Source organism: Salmo salar, chromosome ssa01 (assembly GCF_905237065.1).
Source record: "Salmo salar chromosome ssa01, Ssal_v3.1, whole genome shotgun sequence".
NCBI classification, from domain to species: Eukaryota; Metazoa; Chordata; class Actinopteri; order Salmoniformes; family Salmonidae; genus Salmo; species Salmo salar.
The window spans coordinates 89,847,856-89,870,250 of NC_059442.1; the positions used below are offsets into that span (position 1 = coordinate 89,847,856).

General features: G+C 41.6%; 2 protein-coding genes across 6 annotated transcripts; both read left to right on the forward strand.

The window, feature by feature from the left end:
* The first annotated feature begins 70 nt into the window (after positions 1 to 70).
* Positions 71 to 3,679, forward strand: LOC106609766 (ATP synthase mitochondrial F1 complex assembly factor 2). 2 transcript variants are annotated; one of them, XM_014208779.2, is made up of 8 exons: positions 71 to 662; positions 775 to 819; positions 929 to 1,080; positions 1,256 to 1,353; positions 1,513 to 1,593; positions 1,776 to 1,888; positions 2,104 to 2,219; positions 2,362 to 3,679. In XM_014208779.2, the coding sequence occupies exons 1-8, from the start codon at positions 524 to 526 to the stop codon at positions 2,497 to 2,499; spliced, it is 882 nt and encodes a 293-aa protein (XP_014064254.1). In that variant the 5' UTR covers positions 71 to 523; the 3' UTR covers positions 2,500 to 3,679. The 2 variants fall into 2 exon arrangements, with proteins under 2 accessions (XP_014064254.1, XP_014064260.1); XM_014208785.2 differs by having other exon boundaries at positions 932 to 1,080.
* LOC106609750 (TOM1-like protein 2) lies at positions 3,387 to 20,598 on the forward strand. Of its 4 annotated transcripts, XM_045724186.1 has the most exons (16): positions 3,387 to 3,544; positions 4,045 to 4,196; positions 4,944 to 5,028; positions 5,734 to 5,962; positions 6,747 to 6,881; positions 7,017 to 7,208; positions 7,356 to 7,472; positions 7,711 to 7,844; positions 7,976 to 8,024; positions 9,241 to 9,403; positions 9,604 to 9,727; positions 9,911 to 9,989; positions 15,693 to 15,752; positions 16,288 to 16,324; positions 16,401 to 16,550; positions 16,722 to 20,598. In XM_045724186.1, exons 2-15 carry the CDS (start codon positions 4,145 to 4,147, stop codon positions 16,541 to 16,543), a joined length of 1,599 nt encoding a protein of 532 aa, XP_045580142.1. In that variant the 5' UTR covers positions 3,387 to 3,544; positions 4,045 to 4,144; the 3' UTR covers positions 16,544 to 16,550; positions 16,722 to 20,598. The 4 variants fall into 4 exon arrangements, with proteins under 4 accessions (XP_045580142.1, XP_014064233.1, XP_045580147.1 ...); XM_014208758.2 differs by having other exon boundaries at positions 16,401 to 20,598; XM_045724191.1 differs by lacking the exon at positions 15,693 to 15,752.
* Positions 20,599 to 22,395: the final 1,797 nt, after the last annotated feature.

Below are 22,395 nucleotides of genomic sequence, written 5' to 3' on the forward strand. Positions count from 1 at the left end.
AGCAGGCTCGAGTAAAGTAAGCGGACTTTGACGCAGGTGCCGTAAGGCAGCAGCATCCTCCTCTCTCATTAGCTGAGGAATTTCAGTGATCTAAAACCTCGCTGCTGACTGGCTTATTTAGCGCAATGCTGTCTGGGAAGTGTGAGGATGTAGTTCTTTCCGCTCTGGCACTGTTACATTCTGGTTGATTTTGTAACCACTATGGAACTACGTTTCCCATGTATCTGGGAATTCTGTCGAATCTGTGGTCTGTCAAACACGGAAGGTCACGCTCATGTAGAGATGCGAAGCATTGCAGCGAGAGGTGTGTGGAAATACAATCGTATTTCTCCAAATGGTTAGTTTTAGATCAGTCAACCTTCAGCTACTCTTCGGTCGTTTCTTATAGTGACCGCAATGTTTACTACATTTTGAATAGCGACACTGTCCGCCATTCATAATTCCTGCTCGCTAACGTTAATGCAAGTTTTGAACCACACTTTAATTGGGAAACTTGTTTGTTAATAACTCTCTCACTGACACGATGCTGAGGAATCTTCTGAGATTGCACAGTCGTGTGGGGCATGCCCTCTCTCCCCCCATTGTCTGCCCAAGAAGTCAAGCTCTCAAGCTGCCGCTCCCTCTACTCTCTGTGAACTCAAAATATTACTCCATTATCACAGGTAAGAGGTGCACGATTTTATCACCTTTTTTCATCATCAAATATCTGGCTATATGCATCATGAAGGTTGCACAGTTCTTGACATGTTGACTTTGTTATGCTGTCATCAACAGAAAGAAAGAAATTCTACGATGATGTCAGCATATCCCACGGAGAGGGTGAGTACAGGACCGGGCGAGGGAGATACTTTCTCTCTTGATTGAAATAAGTCTCTGAGTGCTAAGAATTCCAAGAACTCACTGTAACATTACCTTGATTCTTGGTCAGCAGGTGGCATGTTTGAGATCAACCTGGACCAACGGAAACTGAAGACACCAGGAGGAAAGCTGTTCACAGCCCCCAACGAAGCCTTAGCCATTGCCGTGGCGAATGAGTGGGATACTCAGAAAGACACTGTCAAGTTTTACAGCATGCATATGGTATGACCTTTTACCTTAGTTCTTTTGTTTGATCCTTCATGTTTGCTGTATCTGGAATGACACACTGTACCCCAAACAGGGCACTACTTTCATTAGATCTTTTGACTTGGGCACTGACTTAAAACTAATGGGGAAAAAGGGTGCCATTTGAGATTTGTTCTCTCTTCTACTTCAGACCACTCTCTGCAACACAGCCCTTGATAACCCTACATTCCGCAGCAAGGACCAAATAATCACTGCTGCCCTCAAGTATCTGGAGACTGACACTATTTGGTACGCAGAGGTCTTCGTAGTAGCATAGGGTTTAAGTATCTGGTGAAGAAAAGTAACCTGCCTAACAGGACCAATATGATACACAGGTTCTCTCCATCAGATCATTAATGTGTGTGATTTTGTATGAATTATAACTCTGATTATGTTGTCTCCTTGTAGTTACAGAGTTGAGGAGCCTCCATCTTTAGTGGAGCTTCAGAATAATGAATGGGACCCTGTGCTGAACTGGATTGAAGACAGGTTAGTTTCACTTTAACATGATCATTGACATGATCATTGACTCATTTGCTGTGGGTTACCTTACTAGAAGTTCACTGGACATGTCTACTTATTTGCATGTCATCTTCAGCAAGGAGCAAAGGAGGAAAACAGATTTGTAGCACTGTCTTGAGAGTACTTGAATTAATGTTTTCCTCTTGCAGGTACAATGTAGTCATTGGCTCTTCTACCAATATATTGGGGCCAGAGATCCCACAGGCAACGATGGATACTTTTCGCCAGCACCTGGGTTCCTATAACTTCTGGTCCCTGACAGGTAAAAACAACTAAAAGCGTAATTAGAGATACTCCCATGCACCTGTGCAAATTCTGAACTGTGTGGGTTTTAAAGGAATCAGCCTCTTGCCTAGACCAATGGAGAGAGAATCCTCAGAAGTTGCACCGCTGTTCATGATCACATCATATTGCTGAGTCTCAGTTAAATAGAGTACACGACTGCACTAATACTATTTGCGTGTCCTCTGTGTATAGGACTGGAGTATGTGATCACCCAGCTGAAGTCTGTGGTGCTGGCATTTGCATTGATTGACAAACACGTTACAGTGGAGCAGGCTGTGCTGCTGTCACGACTAGAGGAGGAGTTCCAGGTATGAACTCGCCACAGAATCAATGCATATACAGAGATTAGAAAAGCATCTTGGCAATGTATTCAATCTCCCTGTCTGTTTCTGTCTCTTCCTCTCTTACTAACGATTTATTTTCCCCTCACTCTCTTTCCCTTCTCCACAGATTGGGCATTGGGGAAACGTAGAGTGGGCTCATGATGTTGACCTGTATGAGCTGAGAGCACGTACAGCAGCAGGGGCTCTGTTTGTTCATTTCTCCTCTGAGAGTTCAACGGTCAAACGCAAACTCATGCAAGACTAAGGAGGCCCTTCGGCGCTTCCCTGAGTCAAACATACAAGCTCAGACAGCACTCTAAGAGCAAAGACAATAAAGGCAGTGTACTGGCCTCTGACTGGGAAGAAATCCCAACTCCTTAGGACTTAAATTTATCTCTGGTGTTGTCCTTGGCGGAACAAAACACATATTTTATCTGCCCAGGTCCGTGACATCATCTGCAGTTTATAAAATGTCCTGTGATGATTCATTTCAGTAAAGAGGAACCGTCTCCTCTGCCACTCCTTCCCTATAAAGTACAGCCAAGTATGATGATCATCTCTTCTACATGTGTTTTGAATCACTAACCAGGTTTCCATCCAACCTTTTTATGGGAGTAAAGTACATGTGTGATAAAAATATCATGGCAGGCTTGATGGAAACAGAACATTCGTCTGCAAACTTTACAAATGTCGACAAAACACAATATGATAGACAAGTTGGGATCTTTTTGTATTGGTCAAATTAATTACATGAGAAATGTTGGTGGAATTATTTGAACTATTGATATATTAACCATCATAAAGAATGTAAACTTGGAGTCTGGAAAGCATTCACAGTTTGGGAACCACTGTATTGGGCTACAGATGAAATAAAGTGTAAGGTGATCAACTCAATTTATGCCCCTTTCCAATAAATATAGAGGGTCTTATTCTGGTGACATGATCATCGATGCTTGGCTGCTGTTTGACACAAAATACTCTCGTTATGTACAATGGCCTACCCGCACGTGCCAATACCAGAGTGGGCACACTCGCTATATAACGCACATTGTTTTGTGAGAAAACCATCAGTAGAGTTGAAAATGCGATTGAAACCAATTTAACTTGTTTTTGTTGTTCGGTTGGCGCGTTACGTCATCACGCATCTACGTCATTGATGGAACCACATCTCTTGGTGGGAAAATGCGCATTTTGTTCTTATGCAGATTTTTGAATATTCGCATGAAAATCTGTCCCCAGTTGGATGGAAACCTAGCTAGTATCTCAGTCATCAGTGACTTTTGGGAACATCGGATGTTTTTATGGAAACAGTAAGTGTTACCCTCTGTCTGTTTCAGCCCAGACGTCTCACCCACTCCCACTGTATTTATTATGTGGTGACTAGCTTGTACAAAGTACACTCTTTTGCTTCAGTAGAAATTGAATAAATCTATCAATGGGTCAAACTGACTAAAGTATGTTTGTTACATGCACAGCAGGGACATACAGCACCAGCTGTTTTGTCTAACTTTGCTTCAAATCCTAAATGCATTAGAATACAAATGACATGGAAACACTTTTTAATTTTTTTTTGTTAGAAAACATTTTGAAATCCTATTGTAAATTCATTGAATTCTTGTCTTGTGGATGTGAGAAGGTTGCTATGTAAACATACTTTCTCAAGGGTTTACATTGGATTGTGTCCACTACACAGATTGTAAAATCCTATTAAGTTAAAAAAAAACTAAAACCAAAATGAGTAGGTTTTATTGTTGGTTGTCATTTATTTACAATAATAATGTAAAGATGGACGTGAATGTTGCTCAATCAGATTGACATGCTAGATGCAGCTGATTGCTCGACGGGCGGAGCTTACTTGTGCCTTTCCCATGAACTGGTGACTTCGTACAAATTGTTTGTTGTCGATCAAGATGGAGTTCCTTTTGGGAAATCCATACAGCACTCCTGTGGGACATTGTATTGGTAAGTATTTCTAAAATAAACTGTGGTTGAAAGGAAACGTCAGATAATCGTGTTTCACGTTCTTGAATCGCACTAACATTTGATTCTTACTTGCTATCGTCTTTAAACTCTGGCTATCGACCCACTTATTAGCCGCGAAGCTATATGCCTGGCTGACTTGCTATTATTTTGATTATTTGCAGGCTGATTTTCAATAAAGATGTTAACTAGCTATGTGTATATACGCATAAACAATAGTTGGTGGTAATCTTGCTAGTTCGTGGTGGGGATCTGGAACAGTATGTTGTATCGCTAGCCTACTATATCTAACGTTAACTATCTTGTATTCATTCCCACTACTAAACTAGCTAGTTAGCAACCAACCAAGCTAGCTAGGTTACAGTCTGTACTGTATCTGGTTGCGTTAACTGGCTTACTAGCGAATGATTGTAGCTGGCTAGCTAACTATTCGATTGAACCATGTCTGTCGTTTGCCATACATTTGACAACTGATACAACTGGATCACTGACCTGGGTGCAGCTGTCCTAAACCGCAATAACCAGCCCTCCCTAGTACGAGTGTGGGCAACTAGCTAGTTAGCACTACCTGTCTGTTCCACAGTATAGAGTTGACAGTGGTTGTGAGCCAATTAGCTAGTTGACAAGTTAGTATGTGATCATTACAATCATGAAAAATATATTGTTTTCAAATTACAATATTTTTCTACTGCTCTGACAAGAGGAAATGTAATGTTCTGTCTTCTTTAGAGAGAGCCACTGATGGCTCCCTTCAGAGTGAGGACTGGACCCTCAATATGGAAATATGTGACATCATAAATGAAACTGAGGATGGGTAAGTAGAAAATAGCTTTCTAACTAGGCCAATGAATAATATGAAGTCAAAAACACCTTTTACACCTCTTCTGGAGCTGTGTGAAGTTGGACTCAATAATTTGTCCCTAGTGACTTACATGTGAATATGACCACGCTTTCTTGGTGAAGATCTCTGGCCTTGTTTGCCGCTTATCAAATACTTGTCTTATCAGAAGCAGTAATGGACTTGAGGATGGATTTGCTCCAAGTGCTGTTCTACTATCTAAGGCTTGGGTGGCAATCTGGTCCATTAACCTTGTTTGTGAAAGTGTTGAAAGCCCTTGCCTGTTTCTGTTTGATAAATGGGTGGGAAATTAGTGTATGTCGATTTGCCCCTACTCCCAGTTTATTTCAAAGTATGACATCAGTTTGATAAAGCCCTATATCAAGAATTCAAGGGAAGGCCACACCTACCTATCACAGTACCATTGATTTGTTATCTGCATTATAGTGTAACCTAAACCAGAGCCCTCTATTAGACCATGTAAGTAAAACATTGAGTGTTAAAGGGTTTAAGTAAAGTGTTACTAACATCATTTCAGTCAACATGGAGAAATGATGCTTGGTGGTGCTGTTACTACATCGTTACTACACAGTAGACTATATGTTTTGTGTATCATGCACATCATGTGTCTGTCTCCTCCCTCTCTGACCCTGTGCTCTGCTCTGTGTGTTGTTGCTGCAGGCCCAAGGATGCCATCAGGGCCATGAAGAAGAGGCTGAACGGAAACAAGAACTACAGGGAGGTGATGCTGGCACTGACCGTCCTGGAGACATGTGTGAAGAACTGTGGGCATCGTTTTCATGCCCTCATCACCAGCAGGGACTTCATAGACGGCGTGCTTGTGAAAATCATCTCTCCCAAAAACAACCCTCCCACTATCGTGCAAGACAAAGTGCTCGCCCTGATCCAGGTCACTTGTGTGAATGTGTATGCATGACATGTTTTCCTTTATATTTGACGACTTGAGTGACGGCATTAATATAACCCGCTTTCATTGAGTATTCTGACAGAATTGTCTGAGGAGATGATGATAGTTTGTCCTTGAGAAAATGGGAGTCATTTGAGGAAGTATACTGTATGGCAAGTGCTTTGAGAAGGTACTGTACAGTATAGGCTACATACTGAGGCAGTGGAGGAGGGTGTTTGGTTACATGTAGCTGCAGTGTTAACCAGGCAGGGTCTTGCTGGTGTGCTACCTGCAGCCAGGCCACTGGTTCTCTGTTTACCATGGGGATCTCGGGTAACCCTGGCCGATTACCTCAGGTGGCCTCTAGCTTCCCGCTGACATGGTGGCTGTTGATGTCTGCTAGAGCACACAGACCTGACAGCAATGAGGAACCATAAGGTTTTTGGCTCAGACTCTGTTCATATCATCTTGTGCAAGTACTGTAACACAAAACAGAGACCTGACAGCAATGAACTGAATGGTTTCTCACCGGACCTCGTGCAAGTGTTATATTACAAACACAGCACAGTTTTCTCACAAAGATGTATGTGTAATGATGAAACACCAAAGATGCTTCCTTGCTCAGCAAGCAATAGCTTTTGTGCTAGCCTAAATGTAATTTTTGACACCTCTGACCTTAATACTTTGACCACTTAATGAATACAGCACTGACAGACATGAGACGATTATACAGTGTATATAACACTTGTCTTTCTCATCCTCCTTCTCCCTCCCTCCTGTCTCCCAGGCGTGGGCTGATGCGTTCAGGAGTAGTCCAGACATGACGGGTGTGGTCCAGATCTATGAGGAGCTGAAGAGGAAGGGTATAGATTTCCCAATGTCGGACCTGGATGTCCTGTCTCCCATCCACACTCCTAAGCGGGTACAACTGCCACTGTCACATCCATTTACATGCAGTTCCATACTGAGTACGAAAAATACATCTGTTCTGCCATTTTTCAACAACTTTATATGAGTTTTTGGGGGTTTGTCTCTTTTTTTTCTTTCTCATTTAAAGCTGTTGACTGGCCCAGAGGAGAACCAAGCCACCGCCCCTCCCCTGGCCCAGCCTATCCCCCAACCCCAACAGCAGCCTCCTCCTCATGCTGTCTCCGCCCCATCGTTTGCATCGTCTGTTCCTCCCACCTACTCTGCCCCGCAGGTCCTCAACCTTGGCGCCTCTGGGTCTATCAACCCTTCACCTGAACAGGTAAGGAAAGAGTGAATTGCCATTACAGTTGCACAATCTGTTCCCTTCCCAGATTTGTAAGAAGGCTTTAAAATCTTCTGGATAGCTTGCATTCCACAGTGCAAGGAGATGGATCTGAGAGGAGTTGACATGGTATTCCCTGTTCAGATCTGCCGGCTGCGAAGGGAGCTGGACATTGTGCGTGGCAACACAAAGGTGATGTCAGAGATGCTGACAGAGATGGTTCCTGGACAGGAGGACCCCTCGGACCACAAGCTCCTGCAGGTCAGACTCCTTGGCCTTCTTTCTCTCTGGTATTCTTATAGCGTGTAAATAGGGCTGGGTTTCTTGGCCATGTAACATGACAAGCGAAAACTCCTGGACTTTATTTTACTGAGGCCACTGGGGGGGTCTGCTTCAGTGTTTCTGGTGTACTGGTGAAAGTATCTGTAATATCAACAGGCGATTTCAGCCTGGGCAGCACTATATCTTTTGATGGCTAACCCTCTTGTGCTTTTTGTAGGAGCTGAACCGGACGTGCCGGGCCATGCAGCAGAGGATAGTGGAGCTCATCTCCTGTGTGTCTGACGAGGAGGTCACAGAGGAACTACTGCACGTCAATGACGACCTCAACAACATCTTCCTACGCTACGACAGGTAGGCTAGCTTACACACACCCACCACTAACATTTGTCTCAACACCTTTCTCCTCTGAGAGACATGCATGACTTCATGTAATAGTCGTTGTGAACAGGTATGGACTACTTGTTATTTGGCTTCTCTCTCAGGTACGAGAGGTACCGGTCAGGCAGAGCATCTCAGGGTATCAATAATGGGGTGAGTTAGCAGTGACAGCCATAGGACGTAACCCCCCCCACACACACAATGACATCCCTTGCTTATTTGTACATGGTTGTCACATATTTCTGTGGTAAAGTTTCTGTACTTTGTCTTCCATAGCTTGCCTGTTTCTCACGTTTCCTCATTCTGTAACGTTGTCGAGTCTGTCTAAAATACAACTGTTCTGTCTAGAGATGTAGGCATGTTACATAGTCTGTCGATGTCCGCACCGTACCATTAATATCATGTCCACACTGACCGTGGCGTGTTGCCCAGGCATGTTAATGATATTCATGGTCTTTTTCCTTTCTGTTTGTCTCTATGTCTAGCTGAGGCAGGCAAGTATGAAAGTCGCCCCAATAAATAGTATGTCACGTATTTGGACCCAAGGTGGCCACTGTTAACACATGGCTGAACTATATGGACCCTGTACATCCCATTTGCTCCATGTGGCATGTTTTAACCACCCACTCTCCTCAATAACTGACACAGAGACAGTCTTAAGCTGGGAGTAGTTGCCACTAGACACTGATCTTAGGCCAGGTGGGTTTCCTCCCTGTATGGTTAAAGTTGGGATTCAGGGAGGGTGAACTGATCCTAGATCTGTGCCTAAGGGGTAACATCTACCCATGTCTAAACATGCACCAACCCCTTCCCCACCACCACCCATCATTCTCAAGTGGAAAGATTATTCTCTTTCGCAGCCAAAAGAAAAAACACCCGCCCAGTGCAAAGGTCATTGCCATGGTTTCTGTGGTCACTGATCATAAATGAATGACAATATCACAGACACACCAAACAGCTCATTCTTCGCCACAAACAAATCGTATTATTGCATTTCTCTCACAAACCCATTCTGGCTGAGTACCTACCCCTCCCTTCAGAAAAAGTCCCACAAACAACAACATGTTTTTCTCCAGCTAACCTATGATATTCCCTGACCTCTCACGTGCTTTATTTGCCTGTACCTTTCTGTTCCAGGTAATCATGTTGATGTTAGTCAAATTGATGAACAAAACTGAAGCCAAATGTCAGAGCCTTTTCTGTAATCCCTCTTCCCTTACTTCAGGACTAGTTTGTCACTTTGTTGTAGTGACGGTAATGGAAAATGGAATTGGCATTCTGTTTTGGAATGGCTCCTAAAAGAGTGGTCCTACGTTGTCTTCAATGGGTCTCTTTCTCTCTTTCCCCCTCTGTCATCCCTGGATCGCAGGTCCTCAGTGAGGCTACAGAGGACAACCTTATAGACCTGGGCCCTGGTTCTCCTGCTGTCGTCAGCAACATGGTCACTTCCACCGTCACGCCTCCATCCTTCACCGCCCCCGCTGCACGTCCTTCCTCACCTGCCTCCCTCGCCTCTCGTCTGGCCGGCCTCGGTATGTCCTCCGGACTCTGTTACTGTACACCGCAGTCTATTTAGTAAAAATATAATCTACTTTAACAGTGCTGAAGCATTTTGTTCTCTTTGAATCAGGTAATTTAGCAATGTGACAAGTTCTTAAAAACACAATTATTTATATATTTATTTTTAATTTTGTTGGAACAATATGGCTGATGTCTTTTTGGCGTTCCTCAGACGTGGGTGCCAGTGTGACCAGCACTCTGAGCTCTCTGCCCAGCTGTAAGCCTCAGGACGACTTTGACATGTTCGCCCAGACCAGGACCGGAGCTCTGCCACTGACTACTGAGACACTCGTCACGTAAGAACACTTCATACATGTTCTCCTGTTCAGAGACAACCCATACCTCCTAGGCTTGTAATGAATAGAGCATACACAATGAGCTTTTCTACATGACTGACAGTGTCTGTTCTGTACCATACATTTTAAATCTGAATGTTTTATAACTTCGTGTCCTTCTGGTCATTACCTCTATCCTGACAGGGCTCCTCTAGAGGACCTTAATGCTGTAGGTGGGATTGAGCTGCCTCCTACTCTGGAAGTCAGGCAGCCTGCAGGAGGGGTGAGTATTGTGGCTGGTCAACCTTTAGAAGTGCGCTAACATCACTAATGATCACTAACTTTTCCATGCAGTGTGCTGTTACACTGTCGGGTAGGGCTGTCCCCAACAAAAAATAATCTTGGTCGACCGAGAGCCTTCTGTTCTTAAAACGTGTATTTTTCCATATATACACACCCTATGTGTTTGAATACAATTAACTATATGCATTGCACTTGTCTGATGCTTTAAGCGCACTGATTGATGAAATAATTAAGACACACTAATGACTAAAGAGGGAGCCAGAGATCAAGATAACGAGAAGAAAATAAACCTAAGTGAACAATGTTACTTTTAAGTTTTCAACCATACAGTAAGTAGAGCAGCAGTAGTAACAACCTGATGAAGTGAGGAAAATACTAGGAAATTAATTATACAGTAACAGAAAAAGAGTACAGTTTTAATTGACGTAAATGGTAGTTTGGGAGCTGTATAAACACAAACTCCCTTCCTTGACAACTTTCTTTACAACAACTCTGCGAATTGCAAGTATTTCTGCAAAGGCCGCATCGCAGTAAATGCTGTATGGCCAATGCAGATGCCGGATTGACCATGCTGCTAGCTTAACTGTCACAGTGGTATTCAGTACAGTATGAATGGCCATGGCCCTAAGACTGATTGGACTGTACCAGATGAAGTGCCCCTCTGCAAGGTCCCCTTTAACCTTGTACCTTTTCCCATTTGTAAGTTAATATTTGTCTGTATCCTTTTCTCGAAATTAACATTTAAAACCTGTTTTTCCCCCAAAAAATCTACATGCCCCCGGACCGCCCACAAATGTTGGAGTTGCTCCTACGCCCCTGGCTTCAAGACTGGTGATTATACACAACAGACTAATACTTTTTTATTTGACCGACTCAACCAGGTAACAACTTGTGGGAGTCAACCATCTGAGTTAGACCTACAGCAGCCTAGGTTAAAACAGTCAAAGCTAAGCTTATCACTGACTCCTCCAAACGCAAATAGCCTAAGTCTCTCAAATATAAGATATTGCAAAACGGAAAAAGTCTTATAAGCTATGTAATAAAGAGAAGATAAAATAACACATTTTGCTAATATTTCTGCATTTAATTGTCAAAAAACTCCTTTTAAATAAGTACTCACACCCCTGAGTCGAAACATGTTATTAACCGTTGGCAGTGATTCTGGTTAAGTCTCTGAGAGCTTTGTGGACCATGATTGATTCAAAATTCTTCAAGCTATGCCAAATTGGTTGTTGATCATTGCTAGACAACCATTTTCAAGTCTTGCCATTGTTTTACAAGCCTATTTTTTTTTTTTAAGTCAACATTTTAACTCGGGAACATTCAGTCTCTTCTTGGTAAGCAAATTGAAAGTAAATTTGGCCTTGTTTTAGGTTGTCCTGCTGAAAGGGGAATTCATCTCGCAGTATCTGGTGGAAAGCAGACTGAACCAGGTTTCCTCTAGGGTTTTGCCTGTGCTTAGATCCATTTTATTTATTTTATCCTGAAAAATTCCCCAGTTCTTAACAATTATAAGCATACCCATAACATGATGCAGCCACCACTATGCTTGAGCATATGGAGAGTGGTACTCAGTAATGTATTGGATTTTCCCCAAACATAACACTTGTATTCTGGACAAAAGTGGATTGCTTTGCCACACTTTTTGCAGTATTACTTTAGTGCCTTATTGCAAACAGGATGCATGTTTTGGATTAAAAAAAAAAATGTGTACAGGCTTCCTTTTCACTCTGTCAATTAGGTAAGTATTGTGGAGTAGCTACAATGTTGTTGATCCACCCTCAGTTTTCTCCTGTCACAGCCATTAAACTAATCGTTTTAAAGTCACCATTGGCCTACTGGTGAAATCCCTACGCAACTGAGTTAGGAAGAATGCCTGTGTCTTTGTAGTGACTGGGTGTATTGATACACCATCCAAAGTGGAATTAATAACTTCAGCATGATCAAATGGATATTCAATGTCTGCTTTAAACATATATTTTTAACCCATGTACCTTCTTTGCAACTCATTGGAAAACCTCCCTGGTCTTTGGTTGAATCTGTTTGAAATTCACTGCTCAAATGAGGGACCTGACAATTATCTGTATGTGTGGGGTACAGAGATGAGTTTGTCATTAAAAAATGATGTTTAACTCTTATTGTACACAGAGTGAGTCCATGTGACTTGTTAAGACATTTTTTTTCCTGAACTTATTTAGGCTTGCCATAAAAAAGGGGTTGACTACTTATTGATTCAAGACATTCAGCTTTTCATTTTTAAATAATTTGTTAAAATTTTGAATAACATAATTCCATTTGTCATTATGGGGTATTTTGTGTATGCCAGTGATGACAAATCTCAATTTAATCAATTTTAAATTCGGGCTGTAACACACTGTGGAAAAAGTCAAGGGGTGTGAATACTTTCTGAGGACACTGTAATTGAACAGTATTACAGTAAATATATTATGTTTAGTAACGAATAAAATAAACAATGAACAAGTTGTAGCCCATCACAACAGTAGGCTATTTAAGTCACCTTCAACAGCAGCTTATGATCTCTAATGCTGAACATAAAATGGCTTATATAGGCCTAGGCTACTTACAAAAAAAATAATAAGCATAGACTATTGCACAATTCCAAACGTTTATCCACCTGCATAATAGCTTAGTCTTCTCTCTTGTCAACTGTATCGGACTGGCTTACTTTACTTCCTCACATAGACCTGGGCTGCCACTTATTACCCTACTTCCCCAATCTTTTCAAGTTATGAGACAGGAACACTAGCTTGTCAACATTTTCGGACAGAAGGCAGCTCCTGGTTTTATTGAATATAAGCCCTGCCTTGGAAAAGATCCGCTCTGATGGAGTAGAGGTCGCCGGGATGGAGAAGAGGTATTTCGCTGCTCTGGCCAGCTTCGGATACCTGTCCTCATTTTTTCCCCACCAAGCTAGCGGTCCACCGTCGACTTTCGTTCTATCTTGGAGATAATCCTTAATTTCTTCTTTGCTATCCCGTTGATCGTCTTTCTCTTCCTCATCTCCACACATGAGCATCTCCATCTCTCGCTCCTTGTCCGTTTTCTTTTTCTTTTGTGCAGGTTCCTCTTCTTCCTCCGTAGATGTAGAGTTGTCTCGTTCTCTCTCATGGGGCCCTGGCTCCTCTAGCTGTGACGCGCTCAAACTGTCGGCCAGCTGGGACAGGTTGACATAGGCTACATCCCGTTTTGCATCGTCAAGGAAGGAAAGCAGCTTGAAGCGGGGGTCTACAACTGCTGCTTGGATGTAAAGACTACTGTCAAATATTTGGTCGTTGAGCTGCCATCTTCTGTCAATTTCCTGCACCAGCTTTGTTTTGAGACTCTTAGTGGTAGGGCTGTCGTCCTCCGCCACGGCCAAGTGGCGGCGTTTGAGGTGGGACAGCATGGGTAAGGTTGCAGATAAGGATGTGTTGTCTTCCTCGGACAGCAGCTCCGTCAGGGTGACCATAGGCTTCAGCACATTCCAAATGTCTTCTGCCTTGTTCCATTGCGCTGTGGTGAGATCAAGGCTGTGTTCCCTTTTCCCTGTGTAGTTGGGGTCGGAGAGCACGTCTATTACAGGCCATCTATGTTCTAGCAGACACTCTATCGTGGTCTGAGAAGAGTTCCACAGCGTGGAAACGTCTAGGCTCAGGAGGTGTTCAGCCACCTTTTGTTTCTGCTTCAGTCCCTTTCTGGCTTCCTTCTTAAAATGAGCCACGAGGTGTCTGGCTGCAGCCGCAGTGCGACAGATGGGGTCTTGTTCGAGAGCAGCATTGATGCACAGCTGTAAGGTGTGCCCGGTACATCTGACTCCTTTAACGTCTGCCCATTCTGCCTCCTGCCTCAGTATATCCGCACACAAAACCATGTTTGCGGCGTTGTCGTGTACCAAAGCAACCCTTTTACATCCTGGAATTTCATATGCGTCTGCAACTTCTCCAAGTCTCTCTGCAATGTTGGCTGTGGTGGGATTCTCCTCCATTTGTTTTGTCTCCAGCACAAGACACTGCAGTCTCCAGGCCTTGGTAATGAAATGGGCAGTGACGGTCATGTAAGACTCCATTCTCAGGGAGGTCCACATGTCGGTTGTAAAACTTACTGCCTGGCTGTTTTGGATAGCCTCCAAAACCTTCTCTTTTGTGTTATGATATTTGGCAGTCAGAGCATGCATAACAGTCTCTCTCTTGGGAACGGTGTAACCAGGCTCCAAGATTTTCATCATCTTCTTAAATCCCACGCCTTCTGTCAGGTTAACGGGCCTCGTGTCCAGGGAAATGAAGTCCACGATACCATCGGTTATCTCCCTTTTTCTTTTTTCTGAGATGTGTAGCTTCTGGTCCAAGGTGGTTAAACCTGAGCTAGCAGTGGAGGCGCTGTACTGAGGATGCGCCTATAAATACACAAATAAAGTACATTTTAAATTCTGTATGCCATTACTATGTTATTACATTGTAATAGGCCTATTCAATTTGGTAATGTTCACTTTTCAATCATATAAAACCTGTCAATGTTTTAGCATGCAACTAGAAAAACAAAGGTTAACTTACTGTTTTCAAGTGGTATGTCATATTCGTTGTCGAACTATGGTAAGCAAACCGCTGTTGGCAGAGTTCGCATTCCACTTTTTTGGTGTCATCCTTTACTACAATGAAATGTTGCCATACTGCAGACTTTTTTGACATTTTGCCTTTAATTAGACCTAATAAGAGTTTCAAGTAGCTACCGTATGTAGCGGTAGGTAAGTCTTAGGCAGCAGTTAGGCAGATTCGCATGTGCTGTCTGCAAAAAAATCTGGCAGATACACAGTTAAATGAAAGGGGATGTTTGGCGTTATATGTTAATAGTAATAAACCACACAATTCGGAAAACATTTGTTATAAAATAATAATACATAATTATTAGCGTAGCACCATTTTGTTCTTGCATAATATAACTATATACAATTTCAGTAGCACATATGTCTTAGTGATGGACTGTACCATCCCCACGGCCTCCACAATGGATTAGGCCACTGAGACAGGCGAGAATCAGACGGGTGTCTCCGTCGACCAACAGCCTATCGACCACACAATCGACCAGTCGACTAAATGGGGTCAGCCCTACGGGCAATACATTATTTTCCACCATTGGCGCGTGTGTGTTTACTGTTGGCCTCTGCTCTAACCATTGATCCCAAGCTGACACTCACTCAGAGAAGTAAGGATTTCATATAGAGATTTGTTATTTAGGATTTGTTTTTGATGGGATAGATCTTTTTAGCTGGCCTGTGGTAGTTGGTGCTTGTTGGTTTGAGCAGACAACCTCTCTCCTTAACAACAACTCTAACATTAAAGACTAGTCTAGTGCATGGCCATCCCATCCCACAGTTTTTCATGCAGCCTGGAAGATGATGCCTCTTCATATTGACTGTCACTGCATGGCGTTGCAAAGCTTTCACATGGCTGTGTGTTAGTTGGAGTGTTTCATGTTGTTTGGTACTGCATGTCATCGATCAGTAGCAGAGGTCTATGTACCATTTATCGAATGGTTTGTTTGCGTTTTTATTAAATGTTAGGTTTAAGTATTGCTTTTTATGTTATTTCAGTTATTTTTATATTTAAGTTGGTTTTGTTTTTGTCTTTTTTTTTTCTGTGGATATTTTTTTGTTGTGGTGCTGTTTGTCCATGACGTTGCCCTGTAGATTCCCGTTGGCCAATCCTCTGTCATGGATGACATAGAGGAGTGGCTGTGTACTGACGTGGTGAGACTATGATTTTATTCCGCCTGTTTTCTTTTCTTTTTCCTGTTGCATCCTTCCATTTTTGGACTCCTCTTGTTCTTCAGAAATATAACTAACACATTACACTTTCTTTGTCTTTCAACACATTTCCTCATCTTTGACCAATCACGTGTCTGACCCATTGTAGCTTTCTGTGTAGTCTTAAATAATGGTGTGTCCTGGCAGGGAACAAAGGACGATTTCTGTCCTCTTTGGTGCATGGTGGTTTTGTCTTAACATTTGAGTGTGTGTGTGTGTGTGTGTGTGTGTGTGTGTGTTGAAGTTCTCTAACCTAAATGGCATTGCGGTGTTGGTGAAATGGGGGATCCACTGTTGTGTGGGTGTAATCCTGTCTGTGGTTTTAAGCACAGAAAAACTTGTCAATGCTGGGTCTGGTTGTGTTTTAATCAGCACTTTTGGATAAATGAAAGGTCAAAATGTACTTTTACGTTATAGGAGTTTGAATTCAGGTTATCCTTAAGATAGTTCCACAATGATGCTTTTCCTTCCTCGACAGCAAGGAGAGGATGGCGAAGAGGGGGTGACCAGTGAAGGTAGGAAACATTTATTCACCTCTAGTAGCTAGCATGTATAATATGCTTCCTCTGATCCCTCTCATCCTCCTTCTAGAGTTTGACAAGTTTCTGGAGGAGCGGGCAAAGGCAGCAGAGACGGTGCCCAGCCTCCCCTCACCCCCTTGTGGTGATCCCGGTGCAACTACCGGTGCACCCAGGAAGAAGGCTGAAAGACCAGAGGACGCCCTGTTCACTTAGTACAGTGGTTTTCAAACCTCTCCTCGGGGACCCCCAGACATTTCACAATGTTGTAGCCCTGAACTAGCCCACTGATTCACCTAGTCAAGGGCTTGATGATTAATTGACAAGTTGAATCAGGTGTGCTAGCCATAGAATAGTTCAAACGCATGGAACGGCTAGGGGTCCCTGAGGAGAGGTTTGAAATCACTCGCTTAGTAGACCTCTCTTAACCTTTTGACTTCTGACCTGACCAGCGCCTGGAGTCCCCAGACTGTTGTCTGTGAAAAATCCACTTTCTCATCCTCCCACTCTGGAGCTGTCTACCATCAGCTAAACGTCTGCTACCCAGTAACACACATTCATGTTCTCAGGCAATTTACTACACTGCAAAGGGAACCCCCACGCATTTTACATTTGTTTTTTTAGAAACAAACCAGCTTCATTAGGGACAAGGTTGCAATGTATTCCCATAATCAACAGTCCCTATCTAACAGTTGATGGTTTGGAACTGTCTCCAGCTTCGGAAGGACTGTGGAGAATCGACAGCCATCTTTATAAACCAGCAGCTCACTCTGTCCCGGGGCTGGTCTTCCTCTGAAGGGTAATATGAGACGTACCCTACCTACAGTACTACCCATATTCTGCTCTGTTCTGACAGCAAGAAGCCATCCCTATCCAGTCGTCCCCTACTCTACTGCATGTATAAACACATCCATTCACCCTTCAATCCCTCCTCGGACTGAAAGGGACGTCAAAGGGAGTTAAATGAAGTGCAGGGACAGTTATTGTTAACCTTTTTTATAGGTCAGATGAGGGCAGGTAGTATTGAAATATATCATGATGTATGAATGGGGAATATTCTGGATCATTGTATTGTTTTTACGATGTGTTTAATTCCAAGTCTATTATATTGTCCATTATAGCCCCTGACTGAATGTCTTACTTCATCCATTTAACTTTGTTTTTGTGTGTAGAATATTAGTTTGAGAGATTTATTTTCGGGTTATTCATTTTGATTTTATTTTTTTTTTGAGTAAGACAACAATCATTAACATTAAATCATTGAATGCACTGCTATGGTTGTTTATTGAGGTGTTATAAAGTTTATTTTAATGAACAAATAAGTAGTATCTACCTGACAAAGATTTTCTATTCATCCATATATTGGGACAGGTACAATGCTGTTGGGAAGGCAAAGACCAGATGTTGTCGTGGAGCCCAAGCATGATTGCATCACATCCATAGTGAATAAAGTAGCTGATCATGCTGTAAGAGTCAGTCAGGAGTGATAATGTATTAGTCAGTCTTATGAGAACAGTAACTTTAGGTTTTAAAGTCTGTAATGTGGTTTTCACTACAGATATGGAGGCAGACTGAATATTGTATGTCTGGTGTTGAATAATAACTGAATTAATGGACTGAAGTTTTGTCTAGTGGATGTAAAAAAAAAACTATAGATGAGATGGTTATGAACACTATGAAGGGGACATTTGGTCTCTGGGGAGTCCAATGCTATATTTTCACCTGAACTCTACCATGTTCTTGTCTCTCGCTGGCTGTGCTGGCACCACTCAGATGCTAGCCAGTTAGCTCTGTGGTTTCACCAGCTGATCAGAAACAGTGTGACTGTGCTGAAAAGAGGGATGGCCTGAGTGGGAGCCAAGCTCTCACCATTTAGCGAACGTAACATTGATGTTTTCAGAAACAACACTGCTTTACTGGTATGAGCAAGAACGTGGAGTACTGAAATCATCTTTATTCTCTTTCTTGATCGTACACATGCTGTTTCATACAATCACAAATACTTGACAGTCCTTCATTACCTTATCCTGCCATTCTGTTATTATTAAAAGATCTAGTTGAGTGAGTTGGTACATTTAACATATCTGTAATCAACGGAGAATGTTGAAATATTGACAAGTCTAGGAATAATTTATTTCGTATTTTCTTCTGTTCTATCAGTATTTGAAATAGTTTTATTTTATAAAGCAGAATGCAATCATGAACTGCTTTATGAGACCGATCAAGGTTTTTCATGTGTGTTAAACATGTTTTGTTTATCTTTTATGGACTTCAACATAATTTTTCCTACACACTGATTTATGCTGATTCAATGTTAGAAATTGTAGAAATGTATTCGGATTAATTTGCAACAACTTTAACGATCACTATGTCAAGTGTCCACTCGTTGGTTTGTAACTAAGGAAATAACCCTATTGAATTTGTTTTCCCATGGTTTGTTGAACAAGCACTACAGTCATGTTACTGTATCTTCCCCTCTGTCTTAATATATGTATATATATATATACACCATGGGACAGCCTAGCACATGATGAACCAACATCATAGGTGTCAGAAAAATGACCTCGCTTCTGAAAGACACTTTAAAAGAAGTGTTGACATTGCACATTATGAAAAGGTTTTCCGTCTCTTCTGTGAATGGAAATATGTTGTGTGCATGTAGAAGGGTTGCCTGTACATCTGATGTATTGGAGGGGGAAGAAGAATTGCTATGTGTGCCATCCAGTATACATAGTTTAATATAGCTCGATATTGATCTAGCTTGCTCAGTGGAACTTTGATTCTATACTTTATCTTGTATAATCAAGGCAGGTATGACTATTAGCTTGGCAGGTGGTCACTTTGAAGCCTGCTCTTAGAAAGAACAAATAATGTGTATATGGTAAAAAATAAAGGGTATTTTATAAGGGAGGCTGTATGTATGCCTACTGCTTCTGCTGTGTACTGCGTTACAGTGAGCTTCAAAAGTATTGGGACAGCGACACTTTTTGTTGTTTTGGCTCTGTACTCTCCACTTTAATTCGAAGGTGTTTTCATCCATATTGGGTAAACCGTTGAAAAATTACAGCACTTTTTGTACTTAGTCCTCCCATTTTAGGGGACAAAGTATTCCGACAAATTCACTTATGTGTAAATAAAAAATATAAAAATTATTGCGACATTACCTCAGAACAAATTCTTATTTTCAATAACGGCCTAGGAACAGTCGGTTTAACTGCCTTGTTCAGGGGCAGAACAACAGATTTTTACCTTGTCAGCTCGGGGATTCGATCTTGCAACCTTTCGGTTACTAGTCCAACACTCTAACCACTAAGGTACCTGCCGCCCCAATTGAAGTATACTGAGCAAAAATATAAATGCAACAATTTCAACGATTTTACTGAGTTACAGTTCATGTAAGGAAATCTGACCATTTAAATACATTCATTAGGCCCTAATCTATGGCTTTCACATGACTGGGCAGGGGTGCAGCCTGGAGAGCCAGGACCAGCCAATCAGAATTAGATTTTTTTCCCCACAAAAGGGCTTTATTACAGAAAAACTCCTTAGTTTCATCAGCTGCCCGGGTCTCAGATGATCTCGCAAGTGAAGAAGCCAGATGTGGATATCATACCGCCCAAAAAATGCTAACCTCCCCTGTTATTATAATGGTGAGAGGTTAGCATGTCTTGGGGGTATGATATTTGTGCCTCTAACTTTCTCATCTTTATTCACAGTTCATTCAGGAATATCCATAATCATGGTAGCATCCACATTAATGTAGACGTGTTTAGAAACATATTCTATTCTTATTTACAATAAAAGTGACTCCAAAATGACACAATTACCATTAATTTCTATTGGGCACAAAATAATCTGAAACACAACTAAAACAAACAGCAAATACATCCAAAAAAATTAGTCAAAAGCTTGATGTAGTCATTGCATGCTATGGATATGGGACTAAATACTTCACTTTTTAGTACTTTAATACACAAGTGAATTTGTCCCAATACTTTTGGTCACCTAAAATAGGAGAACTATGTACAAAAAGTGTTTAATTGTTAAACAGTTCACTCGATATGGATGGAAAAATCCTTAAATTAAAAAGCTGTCAGTCTGCACTTTAACTTCATAGTCATTGTATAATTTCAAATCCAAAGTGCTGGAGTAGAGCCAAAATGTGTCACTATTCCAATACTTTTGGAGCTCACTTGTTTGACTATTGTTTGACTCATGCATGTGTTGAACACCAATAAAACGCTATAGCGGTGTAATATGCTCCAACTTTATCCCTTTGTTTTTGTTTTTTCTTACCATATATAGTTTAATGCTGTGTATATAGTTATGTTGAGTCTAGACTGTATCAACTTGTCTGATACATTTCTGTGCAGTTTTGGCTGTGCATGATTACATATGCTTGCAAAGAAATAAAACAAAGTACATTACTGTACTGTGGAACAGAAGTAAACCTTTTCATGGCTTTTGCCTCACATACATTACTCTAGTCTAATTTGACCTACAGTAACCATTCACCTTGCTGTGGAACCACTGCATTCCCTCCAATCCTCATCCCATGGCTCTCTCTCATCCCTTTCTTCCTTAGGGGGGCAGGCCCTAACTGCCAGTAGCCTCGGGGCTCTCCCATTGGTTGTTTAGGATCACCTCATCTGGAGCATGGCTGGCTCCTCACATTCTGCTCCATACTGCCTGCTGCATTTTCCCGGTCAAAAATATGGGCGTGTCTTATTGCACGACTCATGCTTTGCACAAGCTTGCTGAACATGTGTGGACACTGTTGTCCACAAATTCTATTCTGTTCTATTCCATAACGTGTGGATTTCACTTTGGAAGGTAAATCGTAGTAATAATATATTGTTGCATTAGATGGATGTTTGTTCTTCATGTTGCGAAATTTTATGGTGATGTACATGTATTTTGCAATGTGTTCATAATTCATATTTGATTGATTATTTACGGAATTATCTCAATCTTGTATCCTTTCTCATAATTTCAACGCTATACTTACTATAATCTGTCATTTTTGGAAAATATGAATGATTTAAGTTACCCCGCCAAAACACTTTCATTATAATAACTAGAAGATTCAAAACCTTTATGAAAACCTCTAAGAAAAACATGTGATCATGCCACATGCGATCAGATACTGCATTGAAGACTTCCGTATTGTCCAGTAATGTGATAGTGGTAACTGGACATCGATCTGAGAGAGGAAAGCTGCCTCTGCGTTATTAATGATTGAAATAAATAGAGATTTCCGAATAAATCAATGACATTATTAAAACCATAGCGCTCTTGATTAAAGTATGTGTGTAAAGGGAGCAGTCTGAGCATAGCATAGGCCAGGGATCATCAACTAGATTCAGCCTCGGGATGATTTTTTCTTGAGCAGATGGTTGGGGGCCGGAACATAATTACAAATACTTTGTAGACTGCAAATTGACCACAGAAAACCTAAACAGATATGTTTGACTAAAACATAATGACTTTAAATCTGGCTTGTATACGATCACGTGTCTCTATTGTGCGTGGGAATACTTGGGAACAGATTCCTTAATCCTTTTGAGTAAGACATTGTTGGAGGATGGGGTACTAAACTGACAAGGAATTGTTTTAAACTGGTCGTGCTATGGATCATTTAGCTGTTACATTTAGAATTTTAGGACCCCTTTAGGTATCAAAAAATATATACAAAATGTATTTGATAAAATTTAGATTTTGGCCTAAGAAACAAGGTTTTGAAATGTCTGTCCTAAATCTAGATTTAAGAAAGCTCAGGAAATACATATATGTATATATATTTTTTACACATATTTAACCCCTTTTTTGGGGTATGCACAAAATCACCTTCATCCTTCCATTAGTTTTTTAAAACCGGTACCGTGACACTTGTGGGGGTCGGATGTGGATATCCCATGACACTTGTGGGGGTCGTAGAGCAAAACAGAGAACACCATCGTTTTTGTGAGAGTCTCCCCTTTCCATTGTGAGGTAGTAGTTTAGTTTGTAGGTCAAACCATTCGTACGCTACAGATGTTTACGTGAGAAGACCGATTTCAGGATGTCTC

Excerpts from the sequence above, each read along its gene's own strand:
- LOC106609766 (XM_014208779.2), top strand. The coding sequence starts at position 524 with ATGCTGAGGAATCTTCTGAGATTGCACAGTCGTGTGGGGCATGCCCTC. Across the intron at positions 663-774 it reads ATATTACTCCATTATCACAG|AAAGAAAGAAATTCTACGAT; the intron begins GTAAGAGGTGCA and ends TGTCATCAACAG. Across the intron at positions 1,594-1,775 it reads CTGAACTGGATTGAAGACAG|GTACAATGTAGTCATTGGCT; the intron begins GTTAGTTTCACT and ends TTCCTCTTGCAG.
- LOC106609750 (XM_014208758.2), top strand. The coding sequence starts at position 4,145 with ATGGAGTTCCTTTTGGGAAATCCATACAGCACTCCTGTGGGACATTGT. Across the intron at positions 5,029-5,733 it reads ATAAATGAAACTGAGGATGG|GCCCAAGGATGCCATCAGGG; the intron begins GTAAGTAGAAAA and ends TTGTTGCTGCAG. Across the intron at positions 5,963-6,746 it reads AAGTGCTCGCCCTGATCCAG|GCGTGGGCTGATGCGTTCAG; the intron begins GTCACTTGTGTG and ends CCTGTCTCCCAG.